The following is a 21,331-nucleotide window of genomic DNA, read 5'->3' on the forward strand; positions in this document are numbered from 1 at the left end:
CAGGATTTAGAGTCAAAGAAAATTAATAGGTGAGAGTGAAGAACTTTTAAGATTGACAATGCAACACAATGTCTAAGAAGACTCACAGCTTTATTTCTGCTAGGAAAAGAGGAAAAACTTTTTTTTACAAAATGTTTAAGCAATTGCTTTGCATTATCGGGTAAAGTCCCCAGAAGAAAAAGACCATCCGGGGTTGGAGAGTAGGTTCTTTCCAATTACACTGCATTTCCAAATTTTATTCAATTATAAAGTCTCTCTGAACAATCCCACACACTGGTTCATGGGTACCATACTCCCCAAAAGCATAAACAACAGATTCCCAAAAAATAACTGGCTCATCTTAGAGTGAAGGAAAAAAATCTAAAACTATTACCTTGCATAGCCATTCAAATTATTGCTGCTTTTAATGAAATTATTACAGGTAACTCTGCACTAACTTCCTCCTTTGCCCTCACCCCCAAACTCAGGAATTTCTAGCAAAATTATGAGCTACTTTCCAAATGAAGTCTTAGGATGGGTTTGCAAGCACATGTTTAGAACCCAAGGAATTTGCATGGAATGGAGAAATAAATTAAATAAATAATAAATAATAAATAATTCAGACAACATTCATTATCTACAAACTTAAATGCCACAAAATGCTAGCTTCAAGGATAGATCCCCCCATAGCCTCTCAGGAAGGTAAGTGCCAGTATAGACTCAGAAAGCACATAGGATGGCTTTATAAATCATTTTACTTGTCAATTCCCTCTAGGGCAAATCGTGGTGAGGGGAACCACTTTGGTGGCTGATGGGGTTTAAGAGCTCTCTGCAAGGATACTTTCAAGTGGATTTACAAACCAAGGGTACAAAAACAGCAGGATTACTGCTGCAAGCAAAACGGAAAGAAATGACTTAGACTGTAAAGAGATAATAAGAGGGTAAAGAAAGTCAAGATACACAAATAGTTTGGCAGGTTTTAGGGGATAGCTAAGCTGTAGAAAATGACATACTAATCTGCCTTATCAATTTTATTCATTGGCCCTATTTGTGTACCCTGCGTGCTTCCTAAACTTATCCTCTCTGGCAGCGGCAGGATGTGATCCACTATCATGTAAACCATTTAAGCTTTTGGTTTGCTTTAAATAATTGTCCTGGCAGATTGAACAGGACAGTGAAATTTCTCAGATTACATTTCTCTGGAAAAAAAATAAGTTTGACAAAATTACTGCTGATATAAAGGAAAGAAGAGTTACATGAAGAAAAATAAACATCCTGCAAATCAGGATAAACCTGTGGTGAAGACATAAATTGGTAAAAGCATTCACTGACCTTGGATTTGATTTCTGCATCCCTAAGTCTGGTCACTTGAAATGTTATCTACAATATGTAATAACATATTTTAGAAGTGAGGAAGAGGTAACAATTAGTGGGAATGAGACAAAAGAATTATATATATGTTGGAAAAACTCGTTTGGTCAATAAATCGATTGGTGCTTGTGCTTCTAGAATATATGTGTGGACAAAAGCTAGTGGTTTTAACCATCTTTTCCTTAACCAAATGAAATTCATCTTGCCAAAGAAAACCTAGTGGTTTTCCCATGGGCGGGTGTGAGCTGGAGAGAGTCCCCAAACGATGGTTAGGTAGTATCCAACAGCCATTTTATTGCTCTTGAATGTGGCCTGGGTTGTTTGCTGATTCCAATAGCAGTACCTGAGCTTCATCAGAATTTCCAGGGCCCTCAGGTTATGAAGGCCATGAAATGGTCTAGATGACTTCTCCAAGTCCCAGTGGTTGTAGGAGTCTGAGGTTTCAGTGACTTGCTTGCCCCACCTCTAGTAATGAGAAAAGTGCTTTTGAAATGTCATCAAGAATCATGTTGGTATGAGATCTCTATTATGGTTCTCAAATTACTATGGAAGATATGTTCAGCTTTCAGCCCAACAAGAAATAGAGCTAATCTCTTAAAGAACATTATTCACAGTGACAGCCAAGTTAGAATGTTAGCCTCTGGAAGCTATTTTTAGATAAATGCAAAGAAGTCCTATCATCAAGTCCACGAGAGACATGCAACTGGTGCTCCTTTGGCAATTCCATTCGATCATTCCACGCACGGTGTCCATTTCCTATTACTCCTCAATCCTTCTACTTTCAAGAAGTTTATAGGAGTGATCACCAAAGTCACAGAATTTCAGAACTATGAAGGACTTTAGAAATTATCTAGACTTATAACAATTGACTGACTTTACCAGTAAGTAAACAGAGGCCAGAAATGAAAAATTAATTGGCATAGATCATTCAGTGAGTTTTTGGCACCACTAAGATAGGATCCAGGGCTTCTGTTCTATTTTCACATGATTGTAAAGAGTCAGATAATTTCACTTTAAGACCCTAAATAAAGGAATCAATACAATATGAGAAGTTGATGAGAAAAGAGAGACAGGTGTAAACAGACTGGGACTATTTTGTTTGATATGTTTGTTTGATATGTATCTATAGGGTTCCATTAAGGTCACTGAGTCTTCAGCTCAACCACTTGAGTTATGGGAAATGTCTCCACATCTTCCTCTGAAATGCTGGTCTGACTGCCCTAATCAGTGAAGATTGTATTGAGTTGGGCCCCAATGCCATGATGGGGGTAGGAATCATAGGACATATCTATGGGAACATCATAGCGGGGGGTACCAGCCTGAAAGGGAGTTGAATGTACATGCCCTGAGCTTAGACTAGCAGAAGGGTAATGGGGCATGAAACTGTAGGATTTATCCAGGTCAGGGGAGGCATCTTGCTTCAAGGAGAAGTTCCCACTGATGCTCAGGGGTGGAGTAAGTGGGCCCTCATAAGGTGGTGTACTGCAGTCAGGTGGGTGGCTCCCAAAGGATGATTCTCCCAAACTCTTGAATACTGGGGGTTTGAGATTAATAAGATGTGTTTCCATATGGCCATAAGGAGGGCTGGGGAGCCCAGGAGACTGATAGTTGAAGTTGTGGACAGAGATGGCAGAGTCACAAATAGGAGATTTCTCCTCACACTTCTCTAGGAGGACAGACTGAGAGCCCAACTGGAGGCATCCAGCCACCAGGTTGCTTGTGGGCTGAGAGAGCCCTTTACAGAGCATCTCCACAAAGCCCTTCCCTTCAGGTGTCTGTCCGGTTTCTAGGACCTCAGACAACGCCCAAATATAGTTCCTGGCCAGTCTAAGAGTCTCTATCTTGGAGAGCTTTTGGGTCTTAGAGTAGCACGGCATGACCCTCCTCAGGTTGTCCAGGGCATCGTTCAGGCCGTGCATCCGGGTCCGTTCCCTAGCGTTAGCCTTGACTCTTCGAGCCCTGAATCTCTCAAGGCGAGCTTTCGTCATCTTCTTTTTCTTGGGACCTCTTCTCTTAGGCTTCTCTCCATCTTCTTCCTCCTCTTCTTCCTCCTCAATACTGTCATGCTCTTCAGCTAAGCTGCCAAGCATCCCATAAGCAGCTGGTCTTCTCTCCTCCTCCTTTATCTCATTCTGAGAAGCTGGACCTTTGTCCATCCAAGATGGTGTATTGACCAACTCTGTCATCTCCTTGGGTTTCATGTAAGATTTTGCCATTTCCAGACTCTGGAAAAGGAAACAGCAATGGTTAGTGCCTGTGAACATCTGATTTGATTTAAAACTAAATTTTCTTTTTATGTCTTAGATGTAAAGCACAGAATTTGTATTGGAATTCAACTTATAATTATCTAGCCCAAGTTCTCCATTCTAAATAACTAATCTAAACTCAGATAAATGCCCAGGACACTCACTTAACTATAGCATTTATAAGAAAATCAACTATAGGAAAAGGAAATTGACTTGATTATTCATTGCAGAGTCAATACCCAACTCTTTTTATTCTCAGGTTCTTTATCTCATGGATATTTTATGCAAAAATAACTGATATACCACTCAAAACATGTTTTTCTTTCTTCCCAGAAGTCAGATCATAAAAGGAAGTAGCTAAGGTGAGCATATAAATTATTGTCCAAATAGAGAAACTTCTGATATTATATAATAATATGTAAACAATAATTGTAATATTGCAAAATTTTAAAAGAATATCAAACAATAACATAAGAAAACTGTTATATAACTATACCACAAAATAAATGAAAAACTGTAATGAGATCATTCAGACTTTGTACATGTTCTCCAAAGGACTACTCAGTCTCTATTTAGAGACACATATACATCTGACTCATAACATCCCTTGTTTCCTACTGACTCTGCTGGTATACAACATGATCATGAAATATTCCTCTCACAATCACCATTTTGTTTTTCAGTAAGAACCTTGTGGTCTGTCTAGTGTTAGTGGTGTTAGAGGTATTAGTAACATGGTGTCTAGAAAGGATCAGGAAAAGAGAGGAGGTCACCACTGGTTACCTTTCAAATCCACCCATATGTTAAAAGTGAGAACTCTTCATTGAACACGCATCTCACACCCTCAGACAAGAATACAGCAGCAGCTCGAATTACAAGCCAGAAGTCTGCCAAACCTATTTAAGATTATTTTAGTGCAACTATTATAAGATTTCATTAAAAATGGAAAATCTGGAACAGATTTTAAACTTCACAGAACATAGTGACTGCAAACATAGCGCAGACTATTTCAGACAAACATGCAAATAGTCTGACTAACTCACTTGCCTAACAGATACTGTTTAGTCAGAATTTTCTATGAAAAATTTGCAATTGTAAAACTTATTTGAAAACCAAAAGAGACTGGTGGTTTAGTCAATATTTTGCATTCAATTCTGGAAGAGCCTGAATTGTTTTGAGATTTGTTGAGAGATTCGTAGGTATACAATTTACCAAATAAAAGTATCTAATAAACTCCATTGGGGCATCCCAGTTCCACCGGCTAGTCTTCGAAATGTTAAACCCTCCGTCACCTTTGTATATTAGAAAGGGGAGAGCATGATAAATGTTTTTTGATCCTTGAGGCTTGAGCCTCAAATCAATGAATGCGGGAATTAGTACATAGCTTTAAAAAAATATAAATATATGATTTGACTTGTTTCTGGTAATCTGAGCTTGTTTTCCTTGTAACCTCATTTACCTCCTATAAATAATTAATGTGACTGCATTGCAAAAACAGCCTAGGTTCATGTTAATCAGCACGGAAATCATGTCAGCTTGACTTACTCACTTAATAAGGTTTCCTGGGTAAGCAGCTTGATTGAAAACACACATTGGAACCTATTGGTCAACTGGCTAGCCAGGCCAAGTCAGAAAATCCCACTTTTAATATGGATGATGGAGCTTGTGTGCTGAGCTGCACTTCTAACGCAGGCAGATATCCAGAGGGAGGGTGAAAGACCTAATTAACTTTCTGTTAAAGTAACACAGACCTTTCAGAGGCAGGTGCACTCTGAGGCTAAAGAGGATGGAGTGGGCTTGGGAAACCTAATGTTCCACATGTCATTATAATAACATTTGTGTAGTCTTAGAGCAAAACTTTAAGGGAAAAGGGGATTGTTATGCTCATTTTATAGTCGAGGTCACTGCAGGTCAGGTAAATTAAGTACTGGAAATGCTAAGACATACAGCAGGTAGAGCAGGAAATAACACCAGTTCTTCTGATTCCAAATACTAGGTTTTATGCTTTTTTCTCCTTTTTATTTTCATCACAGCTATGGGGAAGAAAGAAAGGCACTTTGACTTCAGGAGATGTGGATCAGTAGAGCAAGCCACCAGGAAACGATCCTCATCCAAAGGGAGGCTAGTTTAAGTGTTCTCTGCTTTTTAACTCTCATATTCCAGGATTCCTTCCTCTTTTAAATTGTTTTCTTGTTGCTTTCATTCATTTATTCCCCCCTGCTTTTTTACTCTGTTTCCTTCTCCTTTGCCTCTTCCTTCTGTTTCTCTCATCTCCTCTTCATTGTCATCATTATCACTGGGCCTTACGTACATGCGTGGAAAGGAGAGAAGGAGAGGAAAGGAGAATCCCCTGAATTGCCCCTGAAACTGAATACCAACCTAGCCTCTGCATTTGAGCTTTTTTATCATCCCCACCTCCGTACCTCTGGACACTAGCCAAGCTCTGTCAATCCTCACGTCTATGACGAAGTGGGATTAAGAGAACAGAGTAGACTACCTTTTGCCTTTAACGCAATGTGATGGTTTCTGTAAGAGGCAAAGAGCTGCTTTCAAATCAGGTTTACAGCAGGTATAAAGGAAAAGAACCAAATGATGTTGGCTAAAACAATATAAAAGGCAACCAGTTTTCATCTTTGTTCTCTTACTAACCATGGAAAGGATGTAGATGGCTCCAGTTTAACTTTCTCTTTTCCCATAGGTACTGGTCCATTAGCTCTGAGGGAATCCCATGAATATGTAGTGTAGTTTCAAAAGCATGGAAGCTGGAATAATGTACATTCTAATCCCAATTCTTTTAGTTCCTAGTTGTTGGTCTCAAACACATTGTCTCAGCTCTCTGATCTTTCATTTCCTCTTCGATAAAATAGGGATATGATATATTTTATGTGGTTTTGCAAGTCAAAAATATGAGAAAAGATTTTGTAAACTTTAAATGCTATAAAACACTATCCGTATTAGTCTTCTGTTTAGTCTTGGGTTTTCTTATCTAACTCATTCACACATTTGCTTATTCAAAAATAAAAATTATTTCTCATGGGTGAATAATAAAAGGAGACTGTGTTAATTACTGTGCCTCTTATCTGTTTGGAACCTCCTCTGATTGGCTCAGAAGATCATCTGATAATTGCCTAATAACCTTCCCTTTTGCCCAATGTGGCTAGACAGCACAGACCCTGGAGTCAGATTACCTGAGTTCAAATTTCAGCTCATTTGCTTACTAGGTATGTGACCTTAGGCAAGTTTCATAATCTTTCTGTGCCTCAGTCTCCTTCTCTTTAAAATAGGAATAATCCCGCCTGCCGATGCAGGGGATACGGGTTCGCGCCCCGGTCCAGGAAGATCCCACATGCCGCGGAGCGGCTGGGCCCATGAGCCATGGCCGCTGAGCCTGCACGTCCGGAGCCTGTGCTCCGCAATGGGAGAGGCCACAACAGTGAGAGGCCCGTGTACCGCAAAACAAAAACAAAAACAAAAGCAAAATAGGAATAATCATAGCCCTACCTCACCAGATTATTGTGAGCATAAAATGAACTAATACATTTAAAGACTTTGAATAGCGCCAGACATCATAAATGCCATGTAAGTGTTAGGTATTTTGTTCCTAAAGTTCACCATGAGTTTTTCTGGCCAAGTGGACAAAATAGGTATAATTATACTCTATGTTTAATGTTGATTTTATGCCAGCAAGAGCCAATGGCTCCATCTCAACAGCCATTTCAAAAAATTCCCTGATAAACCCACTCCCCCAACCTCCTAATGAAATTAAATACGAAAGCTCCTGTTCTGTTACAAAGGGTGAGGAAACAGAGCTCTATCAGCTGCCTCTACTGGGTTGACTAAAACTCTTCCACCATATTCCAGAAGGAAGTTAGCCTCTTGCATCCTGTTTTATAACTGGGAGACAGCAGTTGGCTGGACTCCTCCTCAGTCACATGAATTTTCAGGGTCATGAAGTTTCTGGTGGAATACAGACCATGCTTGGCACTTGGACATTTTTCCTTTTGTCTCTGATTAAAGAATATTGGGGATAAGATTTTCTTACCAGAATCAGGAGCCAGAGCTCAGGGGAGAAAAATGAAGAGTCTCTCCAAGAGAGGTAAAAGCTAGGACTCCTCAAAGATAAAGAAAAAAATCTTTCCTTTGACTTTTTCCACCTAAATATCTTCAATGCATTAAAAAGTTAGCAGAAGAAAAATAAAAAAAGATAAACATCCAGTTTTCGATTTGAGAATTGAAAGTATGTGTGATGCACTACTGAGTTTTGATTAAGGAAACCAACTTGGCTCTCTCTAGAACAGCTACCTATTTCTACCATGGATCTCAGCCTGTTAATGAACCAACTCAGAGGTGTATTGAAAGAAGCATAAAACTGAAACCCTGTTCCATCACTCACTTATTATATGAGCACAGAAAAATTATTTTAATTATTTTACCCTTGGGGCAAATAGAAATAATATTTTTGTCTTTCATGTCTCATTTAGAAGCTTTTATGAAAGCAAGTACTTTGTAAAGTTATTATGTAAATGTAAGGGTTGGCAATTGTTTGATGATAGAAGCTGTATGGGAAAGTCTATAGCACTATTGCACAAAGTATCCTGATACACCATTTTTAGGTTTCCCCAATTCCTAGAAAAGAAATTAGCTCTCAAAATATACATGAAGCACATTCCAGTATGACAAAAGTCAATGAATACTGGCTCTGGAGGCACAATACAGGCCCCCCTGCAACTCCCAAACATATTCTGATCCTATAAAGCTCATTTTATTTTTTAATCTTGGAATTTGGATTTCCTTATGTATCTACACTTTATAACAGAATTTTCCCCTTTCTTTAGGATCCTTCTGTGAAATTTTAAGTTTAGCCAATTCTCTCAAATTCAAAATTTTTTTCCACATTTTTTTCATTTTTTAAAAATCTGTTCTGTAAAAAATGTTTGCTGAGGCAATGATTATGGAGACCTAATACTTTCATCACTAGGGCTGAGGTCATTGGGCCTTACTACTGTGTGGGGTTGTCCTGGAATTCATCCTACACTTTTACTAATTTTTGAGTTGTTGTGGAGAAGTTTCAATTGACAAATAAGTGAGTAAGGAGCTTTTGCGTGTGTGTTTGTGGTGATTAGACAGTGTCTTTCCTCTTAAAAGCTGATTGTACTAACTTCACCTCCTGATCCTATGACTAAATCCTAATACAACAGGAAGGGGACTATTCAGTCCAGTTTCTAGGGAATCTAAGGATCAGTGAGACTGAATGCCTTGCTTGGATTTACAAAGTCTGCACTGAAGACAGAATGCAGACCAGGGTGCTCATAAGTTGTGCTGCCTGGAAACAGCCATTAGGCTGTTCTGTGCTCTTCCTATTCAAACTTTTACATGCTCCACTTTCCTTGCTGATTAATACCTGTACACACACACACACACACACACACGTGCACACGCACACACCCCTTATCCAGCATAGACATGTGATACTTTAGTTTTCATAGCCTCAGATCCTAACGGTGAACTTTGCAAACAAAAGTTACTCAATCCTTCAGTTTTCCCTCCTTGTTCTTCAGCATTTCATCTCTGGTCCCTCTGTTAAAATATGAGGGGGGCATTTTACATTTATTATTATTTTTCTGAACACATTTTTAGGGGTGGGTGAATGACGAGAGGTAGAGGAGGCAAAAATATATATGGACAATCTTTCTCTTCTGATTTCCCATCTGAAAGAGCTGAGGAAAAGGAAAGGTCCCACCACTGTTGCCAAATGTCTAAGGATTTTTAGCCGAGAAAATGGGGGCGATGGCGAGAATATGCCCCATGGCTTTCCAACATCTTTTCTAATTCCTTTTTCTATTGTCATTTCCTTCCCCACCCCACCCCCTTCACTCTTTGCAGAGCCAAAAAAACTGTAAGCAGAGTGGTAGATTAGGTCAATTCTTTCAACGTATTTGGTAAGCCACCTCAGGAAAGCAGTTAAACTTTTTGGCCCTTTTCTTCAGCATTAATAAAATGGAAGAATGGGCTTGACAGCAATGGGAGGATAATTTGTAATCTCTATTTTATAAAAATGATTGAGAGTATCTGAGTTTCACTTTGAGTGACAGGTGCTATGGGAATTAGTGACATTATTACAATTTTAATATCTGTCCCTAAGTGTTCTGACTCTCTCTGCTTCTCTATTGAAGTTTCCGAAATCCTGCTCCCTCCTTATTTAGCCCAGAAGAGACTTACCTCACACCAACTACTCCTCTAGGTCTGCAGGAACTACCCACAGAAACTTTAGTAGTCCCCATGCCACCCCACCCGCTGGCTCACCTCTGTCAGTGGCAATCCCTGGCGTGAACTCTGTGAATCTGTGTCCTGGAGGAGACTCAGAGAAGCCAAGTCTCCCTGACCATCCAGATCATAGGAGGAGGTGCTTTTAGCAATCCATGTTAAACCCGGCCACTGCCTCTTAGGAATGCCCCCGGGTCTGGTTCCTCTGACTGCTACTTATTCTACTCCTTCCTTGGAGTTCTGTGTGCTCCTCCAGGATGCCTTAGGCTCATGCAGCTAGTTTAGTTGGTCTTCAGTACCTCCTCTCCCTGGTTAGTTCCCTGGAGTGGAGCTTTCAGGACCACAGCCTCTGGGCAGCTCCTGCGCTCTGGCCGGAGGCTCTGAGTTGCAGCAGTTTTGATTGCTTTCCCAGCTGTCCAGGGAGGGGTGATACTGCCCGCAATCTAACTCCTCCCTTTCCACAGCCGAAAGACACTCCCACTTCAAAGGGTTCCTCTGGTCAGGTCCTGCTTAGCCATTCGTTTGTTTGTTTGTTGGTTGGTTGGTTTAAATGGGGATAGAGGTTGGTAGAAAGGGAATATGGGAGGAGAGTTGCTGAAGTTGAGAGGTAATAAGAGCTAATAATAGCTAATAAGGGCAAATAAAAATATTGGTCCACGTCTGAAGAGTCAAAGAATGAGAAAGATACATGCCCACGACACAACATCATTGACTGTTACCTTACACATGTGGATTGGAGTCTTTGGCTTTAAAACTTCCAAACTCTAAAAATAGAAGGAAGAAGAATCTTTCTCTCCCTTCTTTCTAACCTGTCAAACATTCCCATTTAAAACCCTTTCATTTTAATATAGACAAAGCTATATCTATATTTATTGTACTGTTCTTTCAACTTTTCTGTTTGTTTGAAATTTTAAAAACAAAAAGCAAATGAATAAAATCTTTTATTCTGAGGACACTTTTATTCTGAGGACACTTGAATAAAATCTTTTATTCTGAGTGTTTATCTTTTATTAAAAGATAAACTTCCCTTGGAATTCGCTATTGTTTTTCAAAAATATATCATTAAGCATTCAGGTAGAAAAAGTTCACCTGATTGGTAATGAACTTGGAAGGAAAGAAGGATCAAATAATTCCTAAAACTTCTGGGGCATTTTGAAGTAAGATTAAATTGCTAGAAGAGAAAAAAGAAAACTACATCTGGAAAGATTTAAAGAAAATACATGTATATGCTTTATGACAGATAGCTATCTGTAGACCAGGCTACCAAGTCAAAGTGTGGAATCTTCATTGTAGAGATTGTCAAATTTGGAATACTACCTTGTGTAAAAATTTACCAAGATCAAGTACATAATTGTGAGTTCTTTTTAAGGTGTAAAGGATTTTGCAATCTTCTAGTGATTCTGAGGAGGGAAGGGAAGGGTGCTTGGATAAGCAATTGGCTGCATGATCTTTAATAGTTCAACTTTACTTCTGGCATCAATTTTCACATCTGTAAAATGACCTAATCACTTAAGTTTTTTCCATCAATAGCAAGACAGGATTCTGGGTCCAAGCTCAGCCTCTTTTTGAAATTGACTTGAAGGCAATCCTCCAGGCTTTTTGGAAATCACTTTACCAATGTAAGCACATGTGTGTGATAGAGATGAAGAGCTGTAAATATGCCTTGTTGAAAGGAAATGTGCAAAAGGTTAAAACAAAAGATAGTTTACTGCCAATAAAGTTGAAAGGAATACCTTAGGTTTAAGATAGTTAATTTAAAAAAAAATTCTGATATAGGTGTCATGTGACTCTTGTCCCTCCCAGAAAACAAGAAAATAGAAATTAATACTTTTTTTCAGTTCATAAGAAAACCTCTAAGCTTTTACAAATCTTTTTTGCATCCCTATCCAGGAAGTATCCGCTCAGCAAAATAACTTCATTTTCAGAGTCATTAAATTACACATGCTAGGAATGGTGGATTTCTAAAAACCAAATCAGAATCTACAGCTCAGCCAGAGGAGATTTATCTATGGAGTAATTTGTGTTTAGAATGCAGCTGCAATAAGTATGTATAGGATGGATTGATCCCCTGTTTGTGTCTTTGAAGCGACCTCCCTGGATGTTTGAGAGTTGATGATACTGGTGGTGTTAGGATCCTGTTGGTGAAATGTTCAGAGGGCAGAGAGGAGTAGTGGATTAGCAGAAAGGTGAACATATTGAGACAAAGATGAGGGTGGGGACAGAACATTCTGTGGGGCTCCTTGCTTTCTCTGACAGATGTAAGGGACTGGATACAATAGGATTAGCTCTCAAAACACGTTCAATTGTGTGTAGTGTGTGTGCCTGCGCGTGCAGCCTCGGTAGGGCGTCGAAAAGGGCAAACTCTTAAATTTTCTTTAAGAGTTGCCTTTTTCAGAGGGTGGAGTGGAATCGGTTTCATCAGGGTCACCCTCGTCACAGCTCCTGGACGGTTATACGGTTGGCTATTCAACTCGGAGAGAGCAGAAAGGGGCGGGGGTGGGGGAGGGGTGGTGATGCTGGCAGCAGAAGCAAGGGGTGGTGGCTGAATGCAGGGCAGTTGTACTCCTTCTCCTCCCCCAACACGGTTCTTGGGCCAGAGGGCCAATCCCCAGCCCTTCCTTCTTTCTCTGCCGCTTTTTGTAAAGCTCTGAGCTAACCTGTTACAACCATCTGCTGGGCGGAGAGAACGCAACCAGCGCTCAGTTGCGGGCCCACAGGCTTGACGCTGGGAGCCATTGAAGCAGAGAGAAGTGAGGCAACAGGCAGATTTATGGGCAGCAATCTGTTACCTTCCCCCCTCCCCCAAGGCCCCTCTGCCAGGAGACAGCTTGATAATCCATCAACCCCACTAATGAATTAATTAGTATTCCCAGTGATCCCGACCCCCAAAGGGGACCAGCCTGCAGGGCCCCTAAGGGGGCTGGAAACTGCCTTCTTCGACCAGACACTGAAGACCAGGGACCAATGCCTGACATTAGGCCCCAGGGTGCTGAGCTGCAAGCCACATACCCTGTTCTGAAAGATCCCCAGATGTCCTTCCTTCTCACCTTCCCTCGGGAGACGGCTAGCTTTTGCTGAATTAAAACCAACACCACCAACAAACGGAGTCTGGAGCCATAAATCAGGGACTGTGGAGAGGACAGTGAACTTCCAGAAAGTGAGAATTCAGGCTGCCCATATTCCGGGTAAAACTTGAGCAGATCTTAAAGCTATTCTCCAAAGACTAGTACAGGGTTGGAGTGGTCTAGGGATGGGGGCAGAAGGTAAAGGAAGCACAGTCCCTGACCTCAAGAAGCACAGTGCTCCAGTAGGGAAGTGGTACGGGGTCAAAAAATAATTGTGAAACAGGTTGGAGCAAAGTGATTTGTGACATGACTCTCTACTGAATAAAGACTGGGGTAAAACAGAGGTGTCAGTTGAGTTTCTGAACAGTCTAGAAACTGGGAAATTGAATAACCCTCCCTTACAACTGCAAAGTCCTTCATTCTTTCACACTGTGATGCAGTGGGGTGAAAAAAGCTTGGGAGTAAGGAAACCTGTGTTCTTAAACCTTGTTCTGCCTCTAATTGTGTAGCCATGATGAGTGATCTAAGCTCTCTGGGCCTCACGTCACCAGTCAATAACCAGGTTGGATTATGATCTCTTGGCTTCCTTCCAGCTCTTCCATTCAGCGATGATGACATAGTTAAATGTTACAATTCCCCTTTGAGGGTGAATAACACTAGCCCATTGAAAAGTGTGTAGTCTGTGTCCCCAAGTTTGAATAAGGTAGCAAATGAAGTTAGTGACAAAAGTGGCTAAGACTCCACACTCCCAATGCAGGGGGCCTGGGCTTGATCCCTGGTCAGGGAACTAGATCCTACATGCCTCAACTAAGAGTTCACATGCCGCAACTAAAGACGCCGCACACTGCAACTAAAAGATCCCGTATGCCACAATGAAGATCCTGCGTGCCACAGCTAAGACCCGGCACAGCCAAATAAATAAATTTTAAAAGTTAAAAAACAAGTGGATCTAGAAACCAAGTAATAGTCTTGGGTGTACCCTCTTCTTGGGACTCCCCAGATTCCTTGTCTCTTTTGGGAAGAACATTTGACTCAACCTTCTTCCACACATTCATTCAAGGCCTGTACATTTGAGCATCCACAGGGCATACAGAGTGACTCATTCTAACTACAAAAAAGTACTTCCATTTGTTGTAATCTGTTGGGAAATTTCTGCACCTTTGAAAGCTCTGTACCATCTGCCTCCCATATCCTTTTCTCCACATCCTCGCCAACATTTGTTATGTGTAGACTTTTTTGGTAATATCTTATTGTGGTTTTGATTTGCATTTCCTTAATAGTTAGTGATGTTGAACAGCTTTTCATGTACCTATTGGCCATCTGTATGTCTTCTTTGGAAAAATGTCTATTCTGCCCTCCACTCGTTTTTAATCTTTTTTTTTTTTTTGCTGTTGTTGAGTTGTATAAGTTCTTTATGTATTTTGGATATTAACCCCTTATCAGATATATCATTTGCAAATATCTTCTCCCATTCAGTAGATTGTCTTTTCATTTTGTTGATGGTTTCCTTTGCTGTGCAAAAGTTTTTTTGTTTGACTTAGTCCCATTTGTTTCTTTTTTTATTTTGTTTCCCGTGCCTGAGGAGACATATCAGTTATGTTATTGCTAAAACTGATGTCAAAGGGCATACTGCCTATGTTTCCTGGTGTTTTTTTTTTTTTTTTTTTTTTTTTTTTTTCTTTTTGCGGTATGCGGGCCTCTCACTGTTGTGGCCTCTCCCGTTGCGGAGCACAGGCTCCGGATGCGCAGGCCCAGCGGCCATGGCTCACGGGCCCAGATGCTCCGCGGCATATGGGATCCTCCCAGACCGGGGCACGAACCCGTATCCCCTGCATCGGCAGGCGGACTCTCAACCACTGCGCCACCAGGGAGGCCCTTTCCTGGTGTTTTATGGTGTCAGGTCTTACATTCAAGTCTTTAATCCATTTTGAGTTAATTTTTGTGTATGGTGTGAGATAGTGGTCTACTTTCTTTTTCTTTTCTTTTTTTTTTTGCACGTGGCTGTCTATTTTTCCCAGCACCATTTATTGAAGAGACTGTCATTTCTCCATTGTATGTTTGTTGCTCCTTTATCATAAATTAGTTGTCCATATATGCATGGGTTTATTTCTGTGCTCTCATTTCTGAATTAAAATTTCTCATTCTTAACCAACTTTCAGTATAGTGGCAGAGGCAGAAAATCAAATTATATAAATATATATTTCAAAAACTCCATTTCTCCATGTTTTCTTTTTTTTATATAATCTACTTTTATTTATTTTTATTTTTTTATTACTTTGGGGGGTCACACTGCATGGCTTGTGGGATTTTAGTTCTCCAACTAGGGGTTGAACCCAGGCCCTCAGCATTGAGAGCACGGAGTCCTAACCACTGGACCACCAGGGAATCCCTCTCCATGTCTAACATAATTACATATGTGCCCAAGGAACCACGTATGGACTAGAGATGTTCATTGTAGTATTGTTTTTAATAGCGAAAAAGTACTTTATGAATATGTTACATAACCAATGGTTTAGCCAAATAACGGAATACTATTTAATTTGCATGAGTTGGTGTATATATATTAAAAAGAAATGTACTTTATGTATTAGCATGCTGTGGGGGAAAATGTAAAATGATTTTTAGAAATATAGTTTCTGTGTATCACCATGATACACTTTTAATATGTACACACATACATTAAATAATAGATATACACAAACTGGTAACAGTGAGTCTTCTTTTCAGAATATCTCAGGACTGAGATAAAATAGATTGAGATCAGGCAGGTATCAAAAAAAGATTGTTTTCTTTTTAGACAAGTATAATGTATTCATATATAACTTGTGAAAGTAAAATTGATGTTAAAACATGCTATCTTTTTTTTTTTTTTTTTGCGGTATGCGGGCCTCTCACAGTTGTGGCCTCTGCCGTCGCGGAGCACAGGCTCCGGACGCGCAGGCTCAGCGGCCATGGCTCACAGGCCCAGCCACTTTGCGGCATGTGGGATCTTCCCGGACCGGGCCACGAACCTGTGTCCCCTGCATTGGCAGGCGGACTCCCAACCACTGTGCCACCAGGGAAGCCCGCTATCTTTAAAATCCCATTCCCCACTAATAGCCAAACTTATTTTTCTGAAGGATCTTATAGCATGTTATAAGAAGGATCTTATAAGAAGGATCTTATAGCAGAGTCTTATATACCCCAGACTCTGGAGTATATGGTGGTATGACTATTCCATGAAAAGATTGCTTCACTAGTTCCCATCAACTCTGCCCTCCTACACTCAGCCCCAGGAACATTTGCCTGGTCTTAGCAGCAAACTTTAAGTTGAATTTAAGAGGCTTCAATCAAGTCCTGAGAAATATCTGGTGGGGGCAGTGGAGGTTTCCTAAGAATCCAGCCTTAATTTATACTACTGGAAGAAAACTAGGGTAATGAGATGAATAACACCAAGTCTTCTGGGAGGACCAAGGAAAGCATTGCCCTTGGCAGTCTCAGATCACAGCCAAAGCTCAGTTACTCTAAGTGGAACAAAGCTCAGTTACTCTAAGTGGACACTGCACCATTACGGAGACAGTCCCCTTGCATCCACAGTAGCTTTCAGTGGTCTGCTCCACTAGGCCAGTGCTCCAGTCATGTCACCTCTCCTAAGCATCCATCAATTGAGTGGGTAGAAGTCAACGAGAAGAAACTAATTACTAACTGTAGTAATTATAGCTAGTTCCTATGGAACATTTAGCATGTGTTAGAGGCTAAGTGCTTTACATGTATTATTTTTATCATCACAACAGCTTTATGAGGTATTATTATTATTACTATTATCTCTGTTTTATAAATAAACTGATCAAATACATGAAGGTTAAATCACTTGCCCAAGGCCACACCGGAAGTGATGGCGTACTAAATGATAGTACTGGGATTTGGATACAAATAGTCCACTACACCATATTACCTTCCTGAAGCAGATAACTGATAGTTTACTGTACATCCAGAATCTATCCCCTGGATGCTCCAGGAGGGACACAAAGTAAAATGATTAACAGTGGCCTCTCTGCTGTCTCAGACTGAAGCACCTGGCAGAAAGACATTCTCATCTTGTTCCCCATTGTTCAGGACATGTTCAGAAGAATCATGTTTTGCCCACAATACACTTGCCTGAGATTCAATTTCAGGAGAGACGTTTTAGCGCTACAGCTGATAATGCAATATGAGGAGATGGTCGCATCTTAGTCCCTAGAAGCTCCTACAATAGAAGGGATACTCCTCACTCATCTGGCCTTCTCTGAGCCCACTCTGTCCCAGATCTCCTGCTCTCAGACAGTATTTTATGAATTCAGAACAGAGAGAATAACCTGTCTTATGAAAATAAAACATAAAACCTTTGAGCCAACCAGAGTGTTGAAAGAAGACCATTGTGGAAGCTAGCTGTAGAAGCAGGCTGTATACTCACCAGCCAGGAACTCATCTTCCAGGTGGAATTTTCTCTTTCTCCCACTAATTTTAAGGGAAAATACCAAAAGAACACAGGAAACAGCCACATAGCCCAGTTTCCAAACTCTGGCATTCTGCTTCTACAGTAAATGGTTTTCAACCACAAAAGTCTGTCTGAACTTCTCAGACATTTTTCCCTTCCTCCTGCTCTCCTATTCTCTCCTCTAAAATGACCTTTATTTCTTGACACTTCAATTCCTGGTATGAGCTAGGAAGGCAGGGAATCAGGTAACACAGAGAATACATAACTACAGAAGCCCTTTGGGGGTTCAAAGATGAGTATTTTAATATATCAGAATTATAGTGTGGGGAAAGGGCAGGAATAAAGGAGGAAACACATTTGCAAAGTGTCTGCACCATACCGTTGTTGCATCAGTAGTCTGCATATATTATCTCCTTTAGAAATACTTACAGCCAGCATTTTCTGAATGTTCACCTTGAATTGAGAGTTTTACCTACATTACTTCTTTTTTTTTTTTTTTTTGTTTTTTGTTTTTAAAGTTTATTTATTTATTTTTTTAATTAGTTTCTGCTTTATAACAAAGTGAATCAGTCATACATATACATCTGTTCCCACATCCCTTCCCTCATGCATCTCCCTCCCTCCCACCCTCCCCATCCCACCCCTCCAGGCGGTCACAAAGCACCGAGCTGATCTCCCTGTGCTCTGCGGCTGCTTCCCACTATCTATCTACCTTACGTTTGGTAGTGTATACACGTCCATGCCTCTCTTTCGCCTTGTTACATTACTTCTTTTAATTGCCACAACTCTTTGGCATGGGAGCTATTGTTATCACTTATTTTTAACAGATGAGGAAAATGAGATCCCTTAATTCATGCCTTCAATAAGTATTTGACTGCTACTTACATACAACAGACACTGGGGATATATCAGCAAACAAAACAGAAAGGACAAGTAGCTTGCCCAAGATCACACAGCCAGGAAATGAATGCTGTACTTTGAAAGTCTGCTTATTGCTATGTCCCTTTTGTTTATTTTTATTATGATTTTATCCTTTTAATCCTTAAACACCAGGAGCATGATTTGAATGAAAATGGAATAAGTTAATACTCCACCTCCTCCAAGGAGTCATTTTGGTTAGATAAAGGGAAGTAACAGTCCTAGGTAGTTACCACAAAAGAGGGATTCTTTGTGACACGTTGAACAGTTTCTACATCCCACCCTTGCTCTCCCCTCAGACACATACATGTGCACACACACACTCACACAGAGGCAAAACACAACTATAGGGTTACATGCCAATTTATTCCTATCCAGGGTGACCATAAATTCTAGTTTGCTAGTACAGTCACCATTTGCACCTGATGAAGAACAATTAATACCAGTTAATTATTTTTAGCACTCTTTTCACATTTAAAAATATCCCAGCTTTAATGTACACTGTTTGGTCACCCTACACACACTCTATATTGAAGCTCCGAACTTGCTCATTCCTGGACTTGAGGACCTTAATTCTCCCTGTTCATTTTAGTTTATTCCACCATCAAAGAGGTAAAGACTCCCACACCTTCCCCAGGCTCAAAAGGATCATGATGAGGGGCATTGGAGGGGTGTGGAGATATTGGCGGGTGGGGGCTTTATAAATAAAAGATGATGAAAATGAGAATTGAGAAAGGTGAGGTGAGAGAGGAGAGGTTAAAAAGCAAAGACAAAGACGAAACCTCTCTCTACCCCATCCAGTGACCCCATGAAAAAATATCCCCAGGCTCAGCCACTTGATAGCCAGCCCCAACTCCTCCCACCTTCACCCAGATGAATCTAGGAGTTAGAAGCCCAAATCCAGCTTTAAGGGTGGGAGCTGTTTATTCCCCTAGGCTAGAAGGGATTTAACATCTTTAAAGGCTAAATTAAGACTCTGAATACTTTCTGTGGGTACCAGCTGAGGCCAGGCTAAAACCAACCACTGTGCTATCCTCTAGGAACCTCCCACAATAATTCATGGGGAGAGTTGCCACCTATTATTTAGGATGCTGATGGAGTCTTTCTCTAGATATTGCTTCCCCTCCCCCCCACCCCAGTTACCCATTGGTGGTCTTGAAAATTTAGTCTTACGTAAATTTGAGAATAATTGAAATGCCCATCCGAGTTCTCTGAGGTCTTGGGATAGTCTGGCTGTATGACCCTCCCTGTCCGTATCTTACCCCTTATTCCCCAACTGTTCCAGATAAACAGTGGCCTCCCAAGACTTGGCTTCCTTTTCCTTTTTCTCTCCCTAACCAGCTCTGCTCCCTCTTCTTCAGGCTCTGAGAGGGTCTCCATTTCACTCTCTCAGCCCCCCTCTCTACTGTGTGCCCTCTTCCCCCTCCCATCTTTCCCCTTCTTTAGTGCACATGTTCCTCAATTTGATTTACTTCTGTACATTGTGTAGCTTTGCAACGGTTGGTCCTTAGAGAGCCCTCAAAGGGAGCACTCCATCTGTCAGCCTTTCACCATCCTCTCCCTGGCTTCCAGCCATCACCCCCCTCCCCTCCCCCCTCCTCTTCCCAGGGGCAATTTCTAAGGGAGCTGTGGAAGATTTAGGCAAACTTCCCTTACCCCACCTCTTCCCATCTTAGGCCTCACTTGAGGGTTTTCTTTTCCCTGCTTTCCCCCAGCCTCACTCAACCTGATTCCCATCATCCCCTCAGGAAAGCCTTTGAAGTCACAGAAATCAGTGAGAAAGTATGGTCCAGTGAAGTTGCTTTGCGCCCTCTCTCCTGCTGGGAGGCCTGATGCTAATATAATTAAGGCTTGCTGATCTAACACTGTCTTGGGTTATCTGTAAATTCAGGATTAGGAACATTGACAGTAGGGAACAATGGTGTGGAAAATTCCAAACTGCAGATAATCCAAAATTATATCCCATTCAACAAATATCTCTTTGTTCAAATCCTATAAGGTGCTGGAGACACAAACGTGAACGAAATAGGGACACTCCAGGGACTCCAGGGATTCATAGTCTAACAGAGGCTCTTCACATATATGGGTAACTTTAATCAAGGAAAAAGATGTTGAGTGCAAAATGGGCTCTAGGCCTCTAGATGGTGTCTTGTGGCTCAGGGGAATGCTTCCAGTAGGAGGTGGAATTGGAGCTGTGCCTTTAGGCGGACAGACAGACATGGCTTTCATTTGTGTTCGCATTAACACAGCACCAAATGGGAACTGGGCATTTATGTGCATTTTTCTCTAAAGCGCCACATAAACTATTTTATATACTGTGTATAAGTAAACTCACAGGGGTTTATTTGTTAAGTGAAACCCTAAGATGTTTTGTTTTGTTTTGTTTGTGATTGCTGAGGAAAATCAGCAGATTTACTTATTTTACCCTTTTTTTTTTTTTTTTTTTGTGGTACGGGGGCCTCTCACTGTTGTGGCCTCTCCTGCTGCGGAGCACAGGCTCTGGACGCGCAGGCCCAGCGGCGGTGGCTCACGGGCCCAGCCGCTCCGCGGCATGTGGAATCTTCCCGGACCGGGGCACGAACCCGTGTCCCCTGCATGGGCAGGCAGACTCTCAACCACTGCGCCACCAGGGAAGCCCCTATTTTACCATTTTTGATGAGGGTTGATAATTCAATAACTTGTTCCTGGTAAATGTGTTGCATGATGGTACTAGCTTTTAAAATTCTGATGGTTTGGAGCCATAGGGAATAAAGAGCAAGCTCATATATACAGAGAGCTCTAAATATCTGCCTTATTTTTTTTCTCCCTTGGCAGAAAATCTAAACTATTTTGTGCATGGGGAAAAAAAGAGATAAAATACCCATAAGGGAGAGTGAACTTGAATGAGGTTGCCCACTGAGATGGCTTGACCGACGTGACTGGAGCTTATCTGGAAAGAACCACAACAAAATCAAAAAGCCACATTCGTGTTAAGATGCGACTACAATTCTTTGATCCCATAATTTTACCTCAAATGATCTATCTAAAGGAAA

General features: G+C 41.0%; 1 protein-coding gene across 1 annotated transcript; it reads right to left on the reverse strand.

Moving 5' to 3' along the window:
• Positions 1–2,570: 2,570 nt before the first annotated feature.
• On the reverse strand, positions 2,571–9,965 carry NEUROD4 (neuronal differentiation 4; the record flags this gene model as incomplete). The annotated part of the gene is made up of 2 exons (XM_081248768.1): positions 9,900–9,965; positions 2,571–3,575 (listed from the first exon to the last, which is right to left on the reverse strand). The coding sequence occupies exon 2, from the start codon at positions 3,564–3,566 to the stop codon at positions 2,571–2,573; it is 996 nt and encodes a 331-aa protein (XP_081104894.1). The 5' UTR covers positions 3,567–3,575; positions 9,900–9,965.
• Between the last annotated feature and the right edge of the window lie 11,366 nt (positions 9,966–21,331).

The sequence above is a fragment of the Mesoplodon bidens genome (genome assembly GCF_964165515.1).
Source record: "Mesoplodon bidens genome assembly, chromosome: 11".
In the NCBI taxonomy this organism is placed as follows: domain Eukaryota; kingdom Metazoa; phylum Chordata; class Mammalia; order Artiodactyla; family Ziphiidae; genus Mesoplodon; species Mesoplodon bidens.